This window comes from Eurosta solidaginis, chromosome 3, assembly GCF_040869045.1.
Source record: "Eurosta solidaginis isolate ZX-2024a chromosome 3, ASM4086904v1, whole genome shotgun sequence".
Taxonomy (NCBI): Eukaryota; Metazoa; Arthropoda; class Insecta; order Diptera; family Tephritidae; genus Eurosta; species Eurosta solidaginis.
In genome coordinates this window covers 117,172,506-117,195,634 of record NC_090321.1, presented here as the reverse complement: position 1 = coordinate 117,195,634, position 23,129 = coordinate 117,172,506, and the positions used below count along the sequence as shown (strand labels likewise).

Genomic DNA, 23,129 nt, shown 5'->3' with positions numbered 1-23,129 from the left:
GAATTACGCGATCCATCAAGCGACAAAGTGCTTGTGGGACGTTGGAAAGACCGAAAGGCATAACACGGTATCGGTAAAGCGGACGATTAGGGACGGTAAAACAGGTGTAATCTCGGGACCGTTCGGCTAGGGGAATTTGCCAAAAGGCACGCCTTAAATCTAATGAACTAATTAATTTTGCCTTGGGTATTCTGCTAAGAGACCCAACAATATGAGGAAGGGGATAAGGGTCCTTCACGGTAACGCTATTTACTTTCCTTGAATCAAGACACAGACGGACTTTACCTGGCTTGTTCACTAACACAACCGACTGGACCATGGATTATTTGGAGCTTCCTCGATTACACCTAACTTAATCATTTCATCAATTTCGGCATGTACGAATTTCTCGACAGCTGGTGAAATTGGGAAATACGCTGCTTTATCGGACGGACATTGGGTTCAAGCTAAATCTCGTAATCCAATAAAGAAGTTTTTCCTAAGCCTTCTTTCTCGAAGTTAGGAAACCTGTTTTCAATTAAACTTAAATGATGCTGTTGCTCAACGCTTAACGGAAGCGAGTTTCGTCAAAGTTACAAAATTCATCGAGTGAAATTTCTGAGATTATATTCGGCGCGATTTGGAACTTATGCCAAAAGTCAATTCGTAAAATTTTATCCTGGGACATACTGGGAACAACAAAGAACGTTATCGTTTCGGGTTTGCCTTTATATTGGACACTAAGATCTATTGTACCGAAAACTACTTGGCTTTTGCCATCAGCTGTACAAATTGCAACTTGGTGTTTTCGCAATTGAGACATTTTTTTGCTAACAAACCTCCTAAGCAAGAGACTTGCGCTCCGCTGTCTAATAGGCCTAGGTGGTCACTTTCCAACAATCTAAATTTCGCATATAGTCTTAAATCATTCGCTTTCAGCTGTAGTGAACAAATTACTATCTTTAAATTTCTTTTATTGGTTTTGACTTTAGTCCAAAATTCTTTCATGCGCAGAGTGGAACGCTTTGGACTTTCATATTTATTATAATAGCTGCTAAATATCCTATTCCGAACCTCATTGTATCTTTTCAAACGTTCGTCATACGGTATTATTTGCTTTCTTAAGGGTGTTGTCAAAAACTGTGAGTCAGCAGTGCGGATACTTGACGCTACGCAGCCAGTTTGATGTTGCGTATATACAGTGGCTCACAGCTTATTTCGTGCAGCTATAGAACAAAACTGTTGAGCTATATATGGGGTATTCCATACCATTTCGACCAATTTTCGAACCCGACCCCTTTAGAATTGGCTGAAAGTTTTTCTTCTTTTTCTAGCTTACGAAAGACGTTTTTCAGAAGTTTTTGAAATTTTTTCATCCAACTAAAAAAAGTTATAAATTAAAAAAAAAAACACCGTTTTGCTATAACTTTTCCAAAAATTGACCGTTTGGGATCTTTTTTTTTAAAAATTTGTTTTTAAATGTACTTTTCGGAAAAAGTTCAAAAAAATTTTTAAAGTTTTTTTTTGTAATTTTTCAGTTTTTCGAGATTTTTCGAATTTCTCCCTTTTTTCTCATAAAAAACTTCAATAAATTCTGCAATCATCCCCACTAATCCCGGAGTGGGCCGAGAATTTTTTTTTTTTATTTAATTGAAAAAAAAACTTTAAAATTTTTTTTTATTTTTTCCGAAAAGTACATTTAAAAACATTAAAAAAAAAATGATCCCAAAATATTTAAAACTTATTTTGAGTTGGAAAACGGTGTTTTTTTCAAAATGCTATAACTTTTTCAAAAATTGACCGTTTGGGATCATTTTTTTTAATATGTTTTTAAATGTACTTTTCGGAAAAAGTACAAAAAAAAATTTTAAAGTTTTTTTTTCAATTAAATAAAACAAAAAATAATTCTCGGCCCACTCCGGGATTAGTGGGGATGATTGCAGAATTGATTGAAGTTTTTTATGAGAAAAAAAAAATGGCGAAATTCGAAAAATCTCGAAAAACTGAAAAATTACAAAAAAAAACTTTAAAAATTTTTTTGAATTTTTTCCGAAAAGTACATTTAAAAAAAATTTTCTAAAAAAAAAAAGATCCCAAACGGTCAATTTTTGAAAAAGTTATAGCATTTTGAAAACAAAAACGGTGTTTTTTTTTAATTCATAACTTTTTTTGAGTTGGATGAAAAAATTTGAAAAACTTCCTAAAAACGTCTTTCGTAAGCTAGCAAAAGAAGAAAAACTTTCAGCCAATTCTAAAGGGGTCGGATTCAAAATTGGTCGAAATGGGATGGAATACCCCATATGTAGAAGGGAACTAGTGACGCTGTCAAAAAAATTCAAATGCACAGTTTTAATAAAAATATGCTTCTATTTGACCAAATACTTAATTTTCATGTGTTTACACATTTGTGCTAATTATTTTATAAAAACTAAAATTATCTCAAAAACTAAGGTCACAGCTTATTTCGTGCACTGCGACCTGCTTTAGAAAAAACTACTCTTTACTTATTTTAGTACCTCGTATGACCTTTTTGTTAAATAACATCTTCAAGATGGTTTTTCATAGATGCAATTAGTTTTTGAGCGGCTTCGGGTGGTTTCTTCGACAAGAGTAGTTTTTAAATCGCTAATCTTACTAATCTGCCTTTGTCGTGTAGCCGATTCCAAAATTGACCACAAATTTTCAATGGCATTTAAGGCGAGAGATTGTGGAAGTGAATTTATGAGGTGCGGACAGTTCCATATTACCCATGCCTGCACAATCCTGGATACGTGTTAAGGGTATTTGTCTTGGTTATTGCGAAATCGATGACGTACACCTAAATTAGGGGCGATTCGCAACGAGTTGCCTTTCGTAAGGTTAAATACAAACTTTTGTCCATTGTGGCATCAAAGAAAGTTGTTTTGCCAACTCCAGAAGCAGCCAAGTAGGCCCAAACCCATCACACTTTCATCGCCATACCATACAGTTGTCTTAAAAATTATATTTTTGAGCCTCTGACGCAGGCAAAAGCCCATTTGTAGATTAAATAGTAGGTCACATATGGTGAAATCAATCCTTGCATCAACAACCTTCAAAGATTAAAAGGACGTAGTAGCGAAGATGATTATAGAGCGAGAACTGGAAATTAAAGAGCGGCAAGTGCGTTTCGGTCACGTCCGATAAGATATAATAATTTCCGTGGAAATTCCAGAGGTAACAGTAATTTCAGATATAACAATAGTAATTTTCGATTTAACGGTTATGCAAATAGCCAACACAATAATACAAATTTCCGAAATAACAATTATAACAGAGGCAATAATCGCAATTACAATAGAGGCAATAGCAATTCCAACAATAACAATAATAATCGGTCCGTAAATAACAGAAATTCCAATAATCAGGGTTCAAGTTCTAGAAATTCAGCCAATGTTCGTTCTTTAAATGCCGAAGCCCCTCAGGCGCGAACACTGAGGGAGCAGGAGCAATTCGACTAAATACTTCTCAGTCAATATATTGTCTAAATTTAAATTTTTCCGATTTCGTCGAAGCCGCTTGTAGCGATTCTCATAAAATATGTTCTTTTCTAGTAGATTCACAGGCAGACATTTCACTAATAAAAATTTCCAGTTTGGCAAACGAGGTAGAAGTAGACGATAGTAACGTAATAAATATAACAGGCGTAACAACAGACATGGTAACAACACTAGGAACAGTTAATACAAGTATAATCGCATCAAATACATTTCGTCTGACCCTTCACGTTGTCAATGACAACTTTAATATTCCTTCGGACGGTATAATAGGGAAAGACTTTCTAAAAACGAACAAATGCATAATCAATTATGCTAATGACACAATTACATTCGGACAAGGGACAGAAAAGGTAAATATTTCAATTTTGCATAGCACTTCAACAAATACTCTTGTAATTCCACCAAGATGCGAAGTTTTTCGTGTTTTTAGTTTGAAAAATTCGACATGTCCAGTTTTTGTAGATGCTCATGAACTCTGAAACGGGGTTTTCACAGCAAAATGTATCGTTGATTAAAAAAACCCAATAATAAAAGTTATCAACACCACCGACGAGGTCAAGTACGTAAAATATTTCAATATTCAAACTGAAGACATTAAAAACTTCCATGTATATCGCATAAATGACACACCCTTGCGAAGAACGTTGAATAATTTAGAGTCAAAAAATTCATAATCATAAGTCTGGATTAAGCCAGGTTTCGATTAAAACAAAAACATCAAAATCCAAGCTCGAACTAAAGGTACGGACTGCTGCTGCCTTAGAGCGCATACCACCCATATTTTGAAAATAAATCTTTAAGTCCTTATGAACGTGATGGTCAGCTAATTGCTAAACCTCCTTGGTTACAGGAACTGATCTTCGACGACTGCGAAAGGCTTTGACTCTAACGTCAACCGGCCAAAGCGCTGGATTTAGAACGCTGTTCAAAAGGGAGGGCGGGACTCCAAGTTCAAAGTTAATTTTCTTGAGCTTGTCAATTTCGGCATCCTTTTTGATCAAATGGAAAGAAGCAATTTGACTGGCGTCAATTTTAGCGTTATTAGCTACATAAGCAATTAAAGAATCAGCAGAGACTGACGGCTTAAAGGATGAGAGATGGATCCATTTCTTCGCAGTTACTACCGCAAGTTCAGTATTGGAGTTCTCACCAATTATCACGCTAATGGTACCCATGCGGTTTTTCGGCCTGCCATTAGGGGCGGGTTTTGGATTTAGAGATGCATCAGAAACATTATCAACCGCGGCAGACAAAGAATTGGACGATTGGCGAATGTTAGTTGAAAGCGAAGTTTTCACCGTTGCAGACGAGTTATTCCCAGTATTAACCGGACTTTTAAAATTTTTCCGGTTATTGTGCTTGTTTCTACGTACATTAGTCCACTGTGCGGAACAGCTATTATTGACGTTAGCTGCGTCGCTATGAGGGTTAGATGCAGCTAATTCAGTAGAGTTCACAGGTAAAGGGACAGTTGAGACAGTCGCAGCAGAGATATTAACAGAGTCCGTGGCAGCGGCAACGACAGCATATGAAAGAGGGCCAATAGGCGAGGTGAGCAACGATGACGAGAAATTAGTTGATGTTTTATCAGTAGCATTGACATCTACAGAGGCGAGAGCGTGTTTATCACTCTTAGATGATGATATATGCGTAGGTACGGATGATATAGACAAATCACTGGCAGTGGCATCAGTCGTGCCAAGAGAATTTGTAGCACTAATAGATGTATTGGCATGTGGGAGTACATTGGTACAAGAACAATTTTTGCATTTGCGAATTACCTCTATTTCTTTGCATAGCGAGGAGACAGCTAACCGTAAGTCATCAATGCAAAGCTTACTATGCATGGAGCGAACTTCAGCAAGAATCGAATCTGATTGGACAGTAAGTGAGTTAATGTCGGCGCGAAGAGAATTAATGACAGCAACAAGTTTGTTGTTTTCCTCTTTAAGAGCGGCAATATCATCAATAGCATCTCTATTAATGTCGGCATTGCCTATTGATGGTTGAGCAGAAATGTTGTTGGTGTTAGTAGGAACAACCGCAACGGCAGCACTATTAAAGTTAGAATCATCCAAATTGATGGTGAGTGGTGGTGAGCGGAGAGAATTTCGACGAGCATTACACAGCCACTACAAATGAAATCTTGACCGCTCTTGAGTAGCTCATCAAGATCATCTGGGAGGATTTTAACACATTCTAGGTGGTAGAGTTCGTTGCACTTGGCACACTGCACTTTCGAATGCGTTCTCTCAACCTTATTCGCACACAAACATGGCATTGTTGGTTGGGAGTATTTATTTAATTTTCTAATTATTAGTTATGAAATTTATATAATCACTATCCCATTAATAATTATCATATATTTTTAATATAAGATTTTAAGAGTCACTATCTCATTAGAACACATGTAGGCAAAAAATTGAAATAAAAACTATTTGCAAAATCACAGGTGTACAAGAGCAAATAAAAACACGTCCGGGCTGAACGACAGTTGCTTTGAACGCTTACCTCATACTTAAGTTGAGGATATATGTACGTATGAGAAGGGTTTGTAAAATCACTTGGGCTTACATTCAAACATCTGTTGTTTATTTGCGAAACTATACTAAGCGTCTGAAATGTTAATTTTGATTTTCACACTTCATGCTTCAACACCCAAGTCTCCGGGTTTGACATTCCTAAAGTTGGCGGCCCTATCCAAAACTAGTCCCTTGAAGTGAATCACATTGATTTTAGTCTATCAACCAAGTTTAAATATCACCTGCACGTTACGGCTCCTTTTACAAATGTGAATACGTAGGCACATATAGTTACCAGGTGAGGCTTTGTCCTTCGCAAGAAGACTCAAAAGAGCGAAGCAAAAGCTTTCCCAAGAAAGTCGAACTAATGACCGCGTGTGCTACTTCCCTAACGTTGTGGACAGCCGAACTAGTCTGAAGTTACGCGGTCATCCATACGGAGCTCTTATATCATATGGCCGGAAAACAACAGTTAACATCTTCCAACTTAAAATCGGTCGACTTTCATTTTAAAATATCGTGATGATTTAACGAGGACTATTGAAATCAATGATGTGAACACAAACGTCTGCAAACTTTGGTCTACATTTTAAAAATTTTATCCAGGGTCCTTGCAAAATTTTAATTATGTAGATGCGCCGAGGATTATTCGATTTTCACTCATTCCGCAATGACATCCACTTAGACGAGGGCGGCATCTTTGGCCGAATAGTCACTACCTAACGTTTCTTGCTTCTCTGGTGTAGCTCGGAAGCTCGACAAAAGCATCCATTAGAAAGTCTTCGGAGTTACGCCTAGAGCTTCTAGCAAAGTGACGTCGACGAAGGTATGAGTTCGAAGTCGCAGTCCTATAGCTTCTGTGCTGGCATATGGTGTGCGGGTTAGGAGGAGAGGTAACGACTGGTGGTCGGGATTGCTACTGTTCGCACAATTGTAGCTCTTAAAAACAGCCGAAAAAACTGGAGGCGCCCTGTGCCACGAGAGTCATGAGTATTAATATACTATTAATAGCAACCGTACGTCGCCTCTGTGCGTGACCGCCAAGGAGCCACAAATGATTTAAAGAAATTGAGTTCGCGACGATTACTAGGAGTTAACCCTAGGTGAAACTACGCTTTGAACGACATATACAGATGTCATAAATACACCTACATACTAGCCTTAAGTATTAAACTAGATACTATTAATAAGCATAATAATCGATACTAGCATTGAACTGTTATCTCTATTATTGAAATAAAGTAAGTAGGGGGACTCATGAAAGTATATAAACTTATGAGGTGTAAAATTATATCCATTTACACACGCTGTTATATGAACGCACCTAGTAATACTCTTGATAAACTTGATTGTTTATCAGATGTATTATTGCCAAACAAAAATTTTTAGATTGTTATACAAATTAAAAAATGCCAAAGATTAAGTGGAAAATCAAAACTAAAACGTCTGTACTAAGGTATTCTTGTAAATGACTTGCTAATGTTCGAGATTTCTGATGAAAATGCCTGCTGTAATGTCTGCAAGGTTGCATTCCTCTGAGTTTACCGCGTTTACACAATGACATGTGCGCGTAAATTTATACAAATTGTGTAAATGATTTTTCATACAAAATTTGACAGTTCGTTTACGCACTAGATAAATTTATACGTTTACACACTTTATAAGGCATTTATACGGTTACATGAGTCCCCCTAGTGATTCTACAGCATTACAACAAAGTGGCGACGAGGATGGTAGAATTACACGTGGAGATATCCAATTGTTGTCCATATTTTTTTAACCACCGCTACTCGGACAAATCGAAATTTATTTCCTACATCATTATACAAAATTAAAATGACTCAATCACAGCAAAGTCCTATAAATGGTGACAACACGACGAAGTCAGCATTTTTTTCAATTCGAGGAATTTGACAAGGAAAAAATACAATGGAGTCGTGGCAAAAACGCTCAGAAAGTGCGTTTGCTATAAATGAAACGCAGGAAAACAAAAAAGTTCATTTGCTGCTACATCACATCGGCTATGCAACGTACAATACATTGTGCGACAATTTAGCGCCGGCCGAACCTGAAAAGAAAAAATACGACGAAATTTGTAAGACACTGGCTGAAATATTTGAGCCAAAGCCACTAGAAATCGTGGAAAATTATCGTTTCCACCTAAGCCGGCAACATGACCATCAGTCGGCGGACGAATTTTTGATTGAACTGAAGAAAATAGCTACGAATTGCAATTTCGGTTCATATCTCGAGACAGCCTTAAGAAATCAACTAGTTTTCGGTTTGAAAAGCAAAGTTAGCAACCGAGCTAGAAAAAACGGATTTAACAGTCGAGAACACATTAAAGGCAGCACGTGCAATGGAACTGTCTGAAAAAGGTAATGCCGAAATGACACATAACCTCAAAGATGTTGGGCAAGTATCACTCAAGGAAAAAACAAATCGTGCATCGGGAGGAAATCGGTCGAAGAATACCAATAAAATAAAAAACTCAGGAAAAGAATCGAAAAAAGCTGTTATCTTTGTGGCGGACCACATATTTCGCGACAATTTACAGAAAAAAATTTATACTGTACGGAATGCCGCATATCCGGACACACAAAAAAAGTTTGCATCAAAACGAAACGGAAGCAGAAGGACCAAACGGAGGCTAACTACGCTGAGCATCGTGAAGTGGAGGAGATCTGCCATATCATCGGAAACAAAGCTAAGCACACAGTAAGGAAAAAATTTTGGATTACAAGCAAACTCGATTACAATCAGCAAATTGGACGCATTGAAGAACAACAACTACACGAACCGGACATAGACCTGGTCAGCTACACTGGAAATAATATCAAAGTATTCGGTTTCGTGTATGTCAAAGTCGCTTCTAAGGGGAAAATGTATGAGCTACGAATTCAAAACGCCATCCATTATTGGGGCGTGAGTGGCTAAACCTATTGCCGTTGGACTGGAACAAAGTTTTTCGTGGCGAGCATACACTCGCGAAAATCGATGCCAAAATATCTTTAGAAACATTGAGGCACAAGTATCCACGAGTGTTCGACACAACATCAATGGGCAAGCTAACCGGGTTGAAAGCACGTATTCACTTGAAACCTAACGTAACACCAATTTTCAAGAAAGCAAGGCGACCAGCGTTCTCAATGCGAGCACGAATCGAAAAAGAAATTGACGACTTGGTACAAAATGGCGTTTGAAAAAAAGTTGACACCAGCGAATGGGCAACACCAATCGTTCCAGTACCTAAAAGTAACGACAAAGTTAGAATTTGCGGCGATTATAAGATCACCATAAAACCTTGCATTCTCATCGATGAACATCCATTTCCGTCTATCGAAGAATTGTTTTCACAAATGTCTGGTGGTGAGAAATTCACGAAAATCGACCTCACCAAAGCGTATCTTCAAATGGAAGTGCACGAAGAAGATCAAATGATTCTCACACTTTCAACACATAAGGGACTATACCAGCCGACTAGACTAATGTACGGAATTGCAACAGGGCCAGCAAAATGGCAAAGCGAGATCGAGAACATTCTTAGACATCGGAGGTGTTACGGTTTTTCTGGACGACATCAAAATAACAGCACCAAACGATACATTGCACATTCAACGTCTAGAAACCGTACTAAAACGCCTTGAAAAACACAACATGAGGGCAAATTTCAATAAATGTGAGTTCATGGCAGAATCAATCACATATTGCGGTTATAAGATCGATCGTCACGGCATCCACAAAATAAAAGAAAAAATGGAGGCAATACAACAGATGAAAGAGCCAACAAACAAGGATGAGGTACGTTCCTTTATCGGTTTAGTAAATTATTACGGCAGATTTTTGGAAAATTTAAGCAGGGTACTGTATCCGCTAAATAACTTACTCAAAGACAAAGTGGCATTCGTTTGGGATGAGAAATGCAAATTTTCTTTTAATACGGTCAAACAAAAAATGTCAAGTCCAAGTTATTTAGTACATTATAATCCAAAGTTACCTTTAGTACTGGCAACAGACGCAAGCCCGGTAGGAGTTGGGCGGGTTTAAGCCACATTTACCAGACGGTACCGAACGACCAATACAATTCGCCTCGCAAACTCTGACAGCTACGCAACAACGTTACAGCCAGTTCGACAAAGAGGTATATGCTATAGTGTACGGCGTAAAGAAATTTTACCAGTACGTCTATGCCAGACACTTCATTCTACAATGTGACAACAAACCAGTTACACAGATTTTTTCACCACAAAATGATTTATATATTATATTATCAGCAACACGGATGCAACATTACGCAATTTTTTTGTCTTCGTTCGACTACGAAATCAAGTACCGAAAATCAGTAGCAACAATTTCCGAAATTGATATTATAGAATTGATCTGCATACATAATATGCCTGTCACAGTGGTCGATTTAACTAGAGCTATAAAAGATGACAAGATAGTAAGCAAACTTGTGCAGGGACTAGAAACAGGAAAAACAGTTGCTAAAGAGCACCAATTTGGAATAGACCAACAGGAATTTGCACTTCAAGAAGGATTTTGCACGACACGCGTTTACATTCCACCACTACTGAGAAAAGCTGTGCTTGAGGAACTACATCAGGCACATTTTGGGACATCAAAAATGAAAACACTGGCACGTAGCTACATTTCGTGGCCTGTATTAGATTCGGATGTTGAAAAGATCACTCTAAACTGTAGCTCATGCCAACAAAATCGGAAAAATTCTAGCAAAATTTCAACACACGTTTGGGATACACCATCAAGTGTCTTTGAAAGAGTTCACATCGATTTTGCAGGACCGTTTGTGGGGAAGTATTTCTTCATTCTGGTAGACGCATACAGCAAATGGCCAGAAATACATATAATGAATAATATCACAACATAGTCGACAATCAAAGTTTGCCGCCAAATTTTCGCAACGTTTGGAATTCCAAAAGTATTAGTCAGCGACAACGGGACACAACTCACGTCGAATGAGTTTAGGCAATTTTTGCGAAGCAATGGTATTACACTTAAACGAAGTGCACCATTTCATCCGGCGACAAACGGACAGGCCGAAAGGTATGTGCAGACGCTGAAAGATAAGCTCAAAGCTATGCACAGCAGTACGAAAGACATAGACACAAAATTGGCACACATTTTAATGTGTTACCGTCGAATGGTAAATACATCCACGGGCGTATCACCAGCACAGCGAATGTTTAACAGGCAGATTCGTTCAAGATTGGATTTGCCATTGCCAGCAGCACAAGAAGACCGAGAAAAACAAATTAAACCGGCGAGTCGGAAGTTGTACGAAGGGGAACGTGTAGCAGTGCGAGATTACTACGATAAAAAGTATCAATTCGGTCGTGTTCTCAGAAAACTTGGGGAATTGCACTATAACGTCCTCTTGGATGATGGCAGAATATAGAAACGACACATCAACCAAATTCACCGAATCGGCGACAGTATTCCCGAACACAGAAATGATCATTATGGTGAGCTACCAGATGAAGAAATCGAAGCTCAAAGACCATCGTTTTCAACCACGGCTCAAGACACCAATACTCAAGCTGAGGTAGAAGAACCACCGACATCGTCAGAAAATGAAAGTACTACTGAGGAGCAGACAGTATCGGAGCCCAGACGGTCACAACGTCAGCGCGTTCAAAACAACGTATAACGTACGATGAAAATTTTCAGCCCTACGAAGAATAGATAAACTGAAAACTACATTCTTACTTACTTACTTAATTGGCGCTTAACCGTCTAAACGGTTATGACCGTCCAACAAGGCGCGCCAGTCGCTCCTTCGCTCCGCCAACCGGCGCCAATTGGTCACACCAAGGAAGTTTAAATCGTTTTCCACCTGGTCCTTCCAACGGAGTGGGGGCCGCCCTCTACCTCTGCTTCCATAGGCGGGTTCCGATAGAAACACTTTCTTGGCCGGAGCATCATCTTTCATTCGCATAACATGGCCTAGCCAGCGCAGCCGCTGCGTTTTAATTCGCTGGACTATGTTGATGTCTGCGTATAGCTCGTACAGCTCATCATTAAATCTTCTTCGGTACTCGCCATCGCCAACGCGTAGAGGTCCATAAATCTTTCGAAGAACTTTTCTCTCGAACACTCCCAAAGCCGCTTCATCTGCTGTTGTCATGGTCCATGCTTCTGCCCCATATAGCAGGACGGGTACGATAAGTGACTTGTAGAGTATGATTTTCGTTCGCCGAGAGAGGACTTTACTTTTCAATTGCCTACCTAGTCCAAAGTAGCATTTATTGGCAAGATTGATTCTTCGCTGGATTTCAGTGCTGATGTTGTTGCTAATGTTGATGCTGGTTCCCAAACTACATTCATCTCAACGTAATTTCGAAGTTTTCTTCTCTGAGGGGGGAAAGTTGTTATAAATACACTTACATACTAGCCTTAAGTATTAAACTCGATACTATTAATAAGCCTAATAATCGATACTAGAATTGAACTGTTATCTCTATTATTGAAATAAAGTAAGTGATTCTACAGCATTACAACAACAGACAAAAGTATGACTATTTTATGTATCTCTATTTCTTTTCAGCAGACGCAGCAGTACCAATTCCAAAGACCGGGGTTAGGTACCCCAACAGGTTAGGGGGTCAGAATATATCCGCGGTAGGTATGCCTGTCGTAAGAGGCGACTAAAATACCAGATTCAAGGGGCTGTTTAGCGCAACCCTTCAGGTTGCCAGCGTAATATATAGCTTCTCCAAACCCATTTGTCAACCTCACCTATCCGCGGCGAATCCTGTTTCACTAACAGACGAGGCTCTGGCGACCCCAGGCTCCTCATGGAACTTGGGGGTGGGGAGGGCTAGCACCTTAATGGTGCTGTGGTACCGGAGCGTACTGGATCTGTATCCGGCAAAGGACCATCACATCGATAACGATCCCCAAAGCCTTCGGGGAGCAACCTTATCTCTACAAGAACAACAACCGGGGTTAGGTTCGAAGCCTCTCTGGAGTAAATGAACGAGGGACAATCCCTCCGAAAGGAGCTACTCCTGAAAATTTTTGAACGGTTTGCGAGATATTGAGGAAAAAACCCCGGATCTTTCCGAAATGGCCAACACGTTGATTTCCTTAAATACATACAAACAAAACCTTTCCTAAAAATTATTTTTTTAAATAGAAAAATCAAGCTTTTTAAAGAAAGAACACCGGCGCGCCGGCCACGCCGCCGCCGCCGATAAAGTGATCGGCGTAAGCCTATCCTGCACCACAGCTTGACACACTTACTACACGTCCAAAAATATCCCGAATGACCCCAGACCGTTTCCCAAACCCCATCTGCGTTTGGTGCCTTTTACTGCGCTTATAAATGATATATCTTCGGCGCTAAAACATAGTAAAATAAGGCTGTTTGCGGATGACGCATTGCTCGAAGAAACTGAAACGGATATCATGTTAACTAGGAGCAAAATGCAGGAAGACTTGAACTTCCTATACAGGTGGCTTTGTAACAATAAACTTAAACTTAACGTTAACAAAACCGATTTTATGGTGATAGCCAGAGCAATGAACAAGGAATCTTGTAATATCGAGCTAAAAATAAAGAACTCAAACATTAACGAAGTTAAAACTTTCAAGTACTTAGGGGTTCAGATTGATAACAAATTAAAATTTAATGATGATATTGATTATATAGTTGTCAAAATAGGCAAAAAAAATTGGTTTTTGGAAGATGCAAATTTATCACTAGAAAATACAAACTGAAAGTGTATAAATCCATCATAGAGCCGAATTTCATATATTGTCCAACAATATTCTTTATTGCCAATGAAACTCAGGTAGATAAGCTACAAGTTATGCAAAATAAAGCTATGAGATTTATATTAAACATGAAGTATGATACTCCCATTAATAACATTATAGAAGCACTAAACTCGTTGAGTATAAAACAGCTTATATTTTACCACAGTATGAAATTTGTATTTAATATCAAGCACGGTAAATTACCAACATAAAATTTTTTTTATTGCATATTTCATTATCACTATACAGAGCCCACATTTCTGCATATGCGGTTTTCTTATATCTCTTTTGGTTTAGAAGTGATCGAAAACAGCTATGTGCTCACAGTCCTAGAAGTACTCTGAAAAACGGTTAGGTATTTACTTGCTTATAATTTTTTTTAATCGCCGGCGAAAGTGTTTTGATTTCAATGTAAAAAATAATTACAAACCATCTTGCTTCCCAAAGCAGCCGGTTCCATGTACCGGAGCGACTCGGGATTTTTCCCGACCAAGGGCTGTTATTTCAGTGTAACCCTATTTAATTTGTTGCGTCCCTCCCACAAATTGGAATCCTCCCAGCAGATCCTTGCATCGGGACTGCGCCATATCTCCTGCTCCGGGAGGGTATCAATACCAATCTGGGACCTGTACCTGGCACCGGTCCAGATAAATGCTTTTGCTGCGTTTTCCGGAAAATAATCTTTTTAGGAAGGTTACTCAACTGAAGAAAACGCCCGCCAAAACACTGCCCTCAGAACCGCTACAGGCTGTCTTCTTATGTCCCCAGAACACCATGTACACAATTAGACGATAGTACTCCCCATTAGGGAGAGAAATGAAATTCTAAACAAACAGTTTCTGTTGAATACCCAGAAACCTGGGCATCCCAACAGACATCTGATTGAATGAAGCTACACCTCCCAGGGGCTTAAGGGGTCATCTCCGTAAGCATTATGAGGAAATACGGCACAAATTTCATACATTTCCCCACCGCCAAACGCAAATTTTAATGATGGGTGAAAGCAGCCATGTGCTTTAAAACGGCGCAAATATCTATCACGTCGTTATGAGTTAAAAAACATGATTTTTTCCTTCACACATCAATAACATACTTTCCATAAAATATTTCAAAAATACGACATTTGAAAAATTTTGCAAATGGACAACAGAAATAAGTTTTGTTGGTCTCCTGAACAGTTACTGAAAAACACATAACTGTGTTTGTGAGCGCAGCGACGATATGTAAATAATGCACATTCATACGTAATCTGAGAAAACAAAAATTTTAGATTACCCCTTTTCAAAACAGAAGTGGACAAACAAAATATATTTTATAAGGGCCTGAAATATTTCAATGAACTTCCTAATCACATAAAAAGTAGTAATAACTTCAATACTTTAAAAAAAAAGTTTATTGGAGCATTGTAAAACGCTTCCAATAAAATAAAGTTTCTCTCCTTTTATTTTTTACATGATATATCCGCTACTGGAGCGCGAAAAGGGAATGGTAATATCGGAACCAGCAAAATACAATGCATCTGGCCCCAAGGAAAAGAAAAACGGTCGCCACCTGTAACTCCAGACAGTTCCAACAACTAATTTCGCTGGAATTCGGTATTTTCAGCCGATTTTTACTGTTGCTGATCGGAATCACGCGCATTCCGACAGTATTAATATAACAATAAAATTATATATGTAACGAAAATAAGGCCAAACAAAAGTTGGAGTAGGGGGATTGGAAACACGTCCTTTTCAACGTCCCATTATATGTTGAGCTCTGCTGATCGGAATCTTCCTGCATTCCGACAGCGTCTTTACTAAACAAAGTTGAGGGGTGATTGGTTACACGTTATTTCCAATTTCCAACATTCAAAGACATGTTTAGCTGTTTTGATCGGAGACTAATACATTCCGACAGCTTAAAATACAAATATAATTGAAAAATATAAGTTCCAAATTTTGTTGTCTTAAGCTGGAAGCACTGGAGGATTGGAAACGCGTCCTTTCCAACCCCCCTTAAATGAGTAGCTCCCAGACTCGTCCGTTTGTCATGCTAGTAAATATGCTGATCGGAGTCACATGGCATTCCAACAGCATATTCAATAGAAATAAGAGATTGTAATAATGAATTGTACTTAGTAGCGTATTGCGATCCTGGGTCTCCAACGCGGGTAATTCTATACGACATGATGACACTGCTAATACGCGTCCAAAAATATCGATAGAGGTGTCAAGGCGGAAAATAAAAATTTTATCTCTGTTCGGAGATATTTTCAGTTGAAGTTGGCGCTTTCCACGTGGTTGTTGTAATGTCGTACCCACAAAAAAAATTGTGAACATAAGTGTTTTGCGCAGTAATACTTTTGGTCTCCAAACAGGTGTTGGACTCACCCAGGGTAATTTTTTATAATCGCGGCCGAAGGCCGCCAACGCAGAAAGGTATTCTGCGCAAAAATACTATGGATACCACCCCCGGTTTCGGAGGGAGCCGCGGGTCATTTTACGGTTTTTCGTTAATATCTTTTGAACGAGTTAAAATCTTTATTTTCTGCCTTGGATTATTGTTGCTGAGGTCAATACGCGTCTTTTGACCTCCCTCGATATTTATAGACGGGTATTAGCAGTGTTGTCGTTGTTGTAGCAATGTTTCGCCCCACCTAATAGCTGCGACCGATCACAAATTATCATCAATATCCTCTAACGGGAGTCCAAGGAAACTTGCTGTTTCGACAGGGGTGGACCATAATGAAAGGGGTGTTAGAGGCGTTGGTTCCACATTACAATTAAAGAGATGGTTGGTGTCATGTGGGGACACGTTGCAAGCGGGGCATACATTTTGTATGTCGGGGTTGATTCTGGATATGTAAGAGTTTAACCTGTTACAGTATCCAGAACGAAGTTGAGCCAGAGTGACTCGCGTTTCCCTGGGGAGTATGCCTTCCTCTTCGAAAAATTTTGGGTACTGTTCCCTGAGTACTGGATTCACCGGGCAATTCCCGGCATAACGGTCCGACGCCTGTTTGTGGAGTTCACCAAGGACCTGCCTGTGTTTTTTTGCTTCATACGGCTGAGTTCTCAGGTGCCGTATTTCCTCAAAATGATTACGGAGATGACTCCTTAAGTCCGTAGGCGGTGCTGACTCATCAATCAGATGTCTGTTGGGATGCCCAGGTTTCTGGGTATTCAACAGGAACTGTTTGGTTAGCAGCTCATTTCTCTCCCTGATGGGGAGTATTCTCGCCTCATTATGTAGATGGTGTTCTGGGTACATAAGAAGACAGCCCGTGGAGGTTCTGAGCGCAATATTTTGGCAGGCCTGTAGCTTCTTCCAGTGGGTAGTTTTTAGGCTTGGCGACCATATAGGGGACGTGTAGCACGCAAACGGCTGGCCAATTGCTTTGTATGTGCTAATGAGCGTTTCTTTGTCTTTTCTCCAAATACTGTCAGCAAGGGATTTGAGGATTTTATTACAGCTCTGGATTTTCGGAACAATTGCGACTGCGTGCTCACCAAAATGTAGATCCTGATCAAACGTCGCACCCAAGATTTTGGGGTTTAGGACAGTCGGTAGCGTAGTGCCATCGACGTGGATGTTCAAAATGGCCTACATTTGGGACGTCCAAGTTGTAAATAACGTCGCGGATGATTTAGTCGGTGATAATGCCAGGTTTCCCGAGTCGAAAAAACTGGAGAGATCAGAGAGGTAGCCGTTGCTACCCTGTTGCAAAGCTCATCGATCTGTGGGCCCGGGCCGATGGCCATTATTGTGCAGTCATCGGCGTAAGAGACGATAGTAACTCCTTCCGGTGGCGAAGGTAGCTTTGATATGTAAAAATTAAACAAAAGTGGGGATGGGACACCACCCTGTGGCACCCCTTGTTTAATTCTTCTTGGCTTTGATATTTCGTTTCTGAATTGCACCGATGCCTGCCGACCACCCAGATATTTCGCGGTCCACCTTTTAAGACATGGGGAAAGGGTAGACCCTTCCAAGTTTTGCAGTAACGTGCCATGGTTGACCGTATCAAAAGCTGTTGATAGGTCTAGCGCTACGAGTACTCTTCTATGGTGGGGCTTCTGATTTAAACCACAATTTATCTGGGTGCTAATGGAATTTAACGCGGTGATGCTATGGAGTTTTCTAAAGCCATGCTGATGACAAATTTGCAAATTTGCTTTGAAGTAGGGGAGCAAAATGGCTTCAAGCGTCTTGGCTATTGGCGATAGGAGAGATATCGGGCGATACGACTCTCCTATTTTAGCTGGTTTCCCAGGCTTTAGTAGCGGGACCACCTTGGCCATTTTCCATTTTTCGGGTATGACAAAGGTGGAAAGAGACAGGTTGAAGACATGTGCTAAATATTTGAAACCCTCTTTCCCTAGGCTTTTAAGCATCGGCATGGCTATGCCGTCTGGGCCCACTGCTTTGTATGGTTTAGCATGACCGATGGCATCCTCAACCTCTTTGGCGGTGACGGTAATTGGTGACGCGCTGAACTTATGTTTACGTGCGTGTCTGTTGGCCCTCCGTCTATTTTTGTCGACCGTAAAATCCATTATGTATTGTTGGCAGAAAGCGCTGGCGCATTTTTTCGCATCCGACAGCAATTTGTCGCCAAAGGCGATGGAAACTTTGTTGTTGTTGTTGTTGTTGTAGCGATAACGTTGCTCCCCGAAGGCTTTGGGGAGTGTTATCGATGTGATGGTCCTTTGCCGGATACAGATCCGGTACGCTCCGGTACCACAGCACCATTAAGGTGCTAGCCCGACCATCTCGGGAACGATTTATGTGGCCACATTAAACCTTCAGGCCATCCCCTCCCTCCCCACCTCCAAGTTCCATGAGAAGCCTGGGGTCGCCAGAGCCTCGTCTGTTAGTGAAAGAGGATTCGCCGCGGATAGGTGAGGCTGACAATTAGGTTTGGAGAAGCTATATATTGCGCTTGAATCTGGTATTTTAGTCGCCTCTTACGACAGGCATACCTACCGCGGGTATATTCTTACCCCCTTACCCGCTGGGGGTATGGAAACTTTGTCATTGTACCTAGACGGATTCGATAGGGACTTTACAGTGGACCAAAGTTTACCAACACCGGCAGAGAGGTTACAACCGCTTAGGTGCTCCTCCTATTTCGCCCGCTTGTGTTCATCCACAAGCAATCTGATGCATTGGTTTATATCCCTTATTTGGGGGTCGCCGGGATCGAGCTGTCTTATAAGGTAACGTTCTCTCGCTAAACTTGCGGCCTCTGCCGGGAAGTGGGTCCGAATTTCGGGAATTCTACCGGCGGGAATGAAACGAGCCGAGGCGGATTCAATGACCTTGCGGAAAGCACGCTCCCCTTGGCGGGCATCAGTTGGGATAGGGAGGGCAGCAGAGCGGTTGGTTTTAAAGGATTTCATCCCACTTTCCTTTTTTTAAAGTTAATGAAAGTTCGTTTTTCTGTGACGATGAAGTCGGCGGGACGCTCGAGCGAAATAAGTATAGGCAGGTGGTCGGATGCCATGTTACCATCGGCTGCCAGTTAACGCAGTTTACGAGTTCTGCGCTCACGATTTAAATATCCGGCGAACTGTGACAGCTTCCTACCATACGTGTGGGCGCGTCTCCGTTTATAGTTCAGAACGTCGTTTTTTCTATTTGATCCGCTAACATCTCACCCCTACTGTCCACCCGCAAGTTTAGCGTTAGACCTATCAAAAGCTTTTGATACGGTCAACCATGGCTCGTTACTGCAAGACCTGGAAGGGTCTACCCTTCCCCCGTGTCTTAAAAGGTGGACCGCAAATTATCTGGGTGGTCGGCAGGCATCGGTGCAATTCAGAAACGAAACATCAAAACAAAGGAGAATTAAACAAGGGGTGCCACAGGGTGGTGTCCTATCCCCGCTTTTGTTTATTTTTTACATATCTAAGCTACCTTCACCACCGGAAGGAGTCACAATGGTTTCCTACGCCGATGACTGCACAATAATGGCCACAGGCCCAGGCCCAAAGATCGATGAGCTATGCAATAAAATAAACGGCTATCTCCCTGATCTCTCCAGTTTTTTCGCCTCGAGAAACCTGGCATTGTCACCGACTTATTTACAACATGGACGCCCCAAATGTCGACCATATTGAACATCCACGTCGATGGCACTACGCTACCGACTGTCCTACACCCCAAAATCTTGGGTGTGACGTTTGATCAGGATCTACATTTTGGTGCGCACGCAACCGCAATTGTTCCAAGAATTCAAAGCCGTAATAAAATCCTCAAATCCCTTGCTGGCAGTACCTGGGGAAAAGATAAAGAAACGCTCTTGACCACATACAAAGCAATTTGCCAGCCGATTACGTGCTACGCGTCACCCATATGGTCGCCAAGCCTAAAAACCACCCACTGGAAGAAACTACAGGCCTGCCAAAATACTGCTCTCAGAATCGCCACGGGCTGTCTTCTTATGTCCCCAGAACACCATCTGCATAATGAGGCGAGAATACTCCCCATCAGGGAGAGAAATGAGATGCTGACCAAACAGTTTCTGTTGAATACCCAGAAACCTGGGCATCCCAACAGACATCTGATTGACGAACCAGCAACGTCTAGGGGCCTAAGGAGTCATCTCCGTAAGCATTTTGAGGAAATACGGCACCTGAGAACCCAGCCGTATGAAGCGGAAAAACACAAGCAGGTCCTTGGTGAACTCCATAGACAGGCGTCGGACCTTTATGTCGGGAATTGCCCGGTGAATCCAGTACTTGAAGAAAAATATCCAGAACTCGCAGAAGAGGAACGCATACTCCCCAGGGAAACGCGTGTCACTCTTGCTCAACTTCGTTCTGGATACTGTAACAGGTTAAACTCTTACCTATCCAGAATCAACCCCGACATACCAAGTGTATGCCCTGCTTGCAATGTGTCCCCACATGACACCAACCATCTCATTAATTGTAATGTGGAAACTACGCCTCTAACACCCCTTTCCTTATGGTGCACCCCTGTTGAAACGGCAAGTTTCCTTGGACTCCCGTTAGAGGATATTGATGACAATTTGTGATCGGTCGCGGCTATTAGGTGGGGCGAGCATTGCTACAACAACAACAACAACCCGCAAGTTTGAATGCCACAGATCGTGACGGGCATTGAAATCGCCTAAAATAATGCGATTGTTTCCAGTGAGTAAGCCGCTGATATCAGGGCGGTATCCAACGGGGGCAACAGGTGACAGGAGGGATGTATATGTTGATGATTTCTAGAATTGCATCGCCCGACCGGACAGATAATCCTTGACGTTCTAAGACACTGTCCCTGCGGTCGATGTCGTGGTCGGGCGGCGCTAAGGCGCAGACTACGGGACGTCCTAGGACGTGAACAGCAAGGAGCCACAAAAGATTTATAGAAGTTACGTGGACGTCTGGTTTTGGGGTCTAGCCCAGAACAACCTGTCCGATGCAACCATCCCTTACACGAGACACACTGACAAGAGTATGACCGTCCTAAAAAGATTCTTTTCCGGCAGATGCACCAAACCCATTTCTCAGGAACGGGGTCAGGAGACGGACCCGGATTGGGTTCGATACCTTCGCGGAGCAGTCCCGCTTCAAGGAGCTGCTGGGAGGATGACAATTTGTGCGATGGACGCAACAAATTAAATGGGGTTACACTGAAATGGCAGTCCTTGGAAAAATCCCGAGTCGCTCCGGTACATAGGACCGACGGCCTTGGTCATCGTATAGAATGGTAATAGTCTAGTTGAGGGGTTGACTACTAATACGCTACCAAAAATATCGTCTTGACATCAGTATTAATAATCCGAAGGCGGAAAATAAAAATTTTTTTAACTCGTTCAAAAGATATTAACGAAAAACCGAAAAAAGACCCTCGGGTACCTCCGAAACCGGGGGTGGGATCCACAGTAGTTTTGCGCAGAACACCTGGTAATAGTCTAGTTGAGGGGTCGACTGTTAATACGCTACCAAAAATATCGAGAGGTGTCAAACGACGCGTCTTGACATCAGTATTAATAATCCGAAGGCGGAAAACAAAAATTTTAACTCGTTCAAAAGATATTAACGAAAAAAGGAAAGAGACCCGCGGGTACCTCCGAAACCGGGGGTGGGATCCATAGTATTTTTGCGCAGAACACCTTTTTGCGTTGGCGGCCTTCGGCCGCGCTTATAAAAAATAACCCTGGGCTACGCCATGCCAAGTCCAGGTGTGTGGTATAACCGTGGCGGTAGCACAATTTTTTTTGTGGGTACAAACAACAACCACATGAAAATCGGCAACTTCAACTGCAAATATATCCGGACATAGATAAAATGGTAATAGTCTAGTTGAGGGGTCGACTGCTAATACGCTACCAAAAATATCGGGAGAGGTGTCAAACGACGCGTATTGATCTCGATAACAATAATCCGATGGCGGAAAAGAAAAATTTTATCTCTGTCCGGAGATATTTGCATTTGAAGTTGGCGATTTCCATGTGGTTGTTGTTGTCGGATGTCGGATTATTGTTATCGAGATCAATACGCGTCGTTTGACACCTCCCTCGATATTTTTGGTAGCGTATTAGCAGTCGACCCCTCAACTAGACTATTACCAAAAGTTTTTGCAATTGTGATCGAAAGAAAAGATTTACCAATTTTCAGCTTTCCATCAAAATAACTCCTCGCAGGGTAGAAATATTCTTTTTCGGCTTTAGATTGATGTAAGACTCCGTGTTTGACAACCCGGCCCATATTATGGGGCGCTTATTAGCACTCTACAAAAGTCTAGAACTCCAAGAATGGGTAACACAGCACTGCGCTGTGTTATTGTGCTAACACCATGGCGGAAATATTCGAGGGGGCTGCATGGGACAGCTGATTTGTATTTTTTTTATTTGATTTGATACATCAACTTCCGGCGTAGCACGATTTTAACACCAGTCTATCGAGTTGACATAAACGAAGTACATGGAACTTTTATTTATGTGTATGCCACCTTGTATGGTTCCGCCATGGCTAACACTCAGTAATGTGCGACACGCACACGCATACTTATCAATTAATTTATAACACCAATCCGTTATTTTCCTTTCGTTAGAGAGGACGTGCAGTGCTAGCCTCGGCTCAACCAAAATCATTTCGGGCTTGACTTGGTTGAGCCGAAAACTAAGGACCTTAGAGTGGTGCCGAAACTCCATTCTGGCGAATTGGCGAAGTTGAGACGTGGAATTCTTCCCTAAACTGAATTTAGAGAAAGTTTTTGCACTTCCAGCAGGAAGTATTGTGAATTAAAATGGTGTGACACTACATAATTGAAAGAAAAATTGAAATAACGCGAACTAACGGAATAAATGTAACTGATCGTAACGGAA

At 41.1% G+C, this 23,129-nt stretch overlaps 1 protein-coding gene across 2 annotated transcripts in view; it reads right to left on the bottom strand.

Annotated features, from left to right (window-relative positions):
- Positions 1-22,561, bottom strand: part of Not11 (CCR4-NOT transcription complex subunit 11) — a 183,971-nt gene extending 161,410 nt beyond the window's left edge. For both annotated transcript variants that reach the window (XM_067772974.1, XM_067772975.1), the window contains exon 1: positions 22,410-22,561. In XM_067772974.1, the coding sequence (XP_067629075.1) occupies positions 22,410-22,509 (100 nt within the window). In that variant the 5' untranslated portion in view covers positions 22,510-22,561. The remainder of the gene's footprint in view (positions 1-22,409) is intronic.
- Between the last annotated feature and the right edge of the window lie 568 nt (positions 22,562-23,129).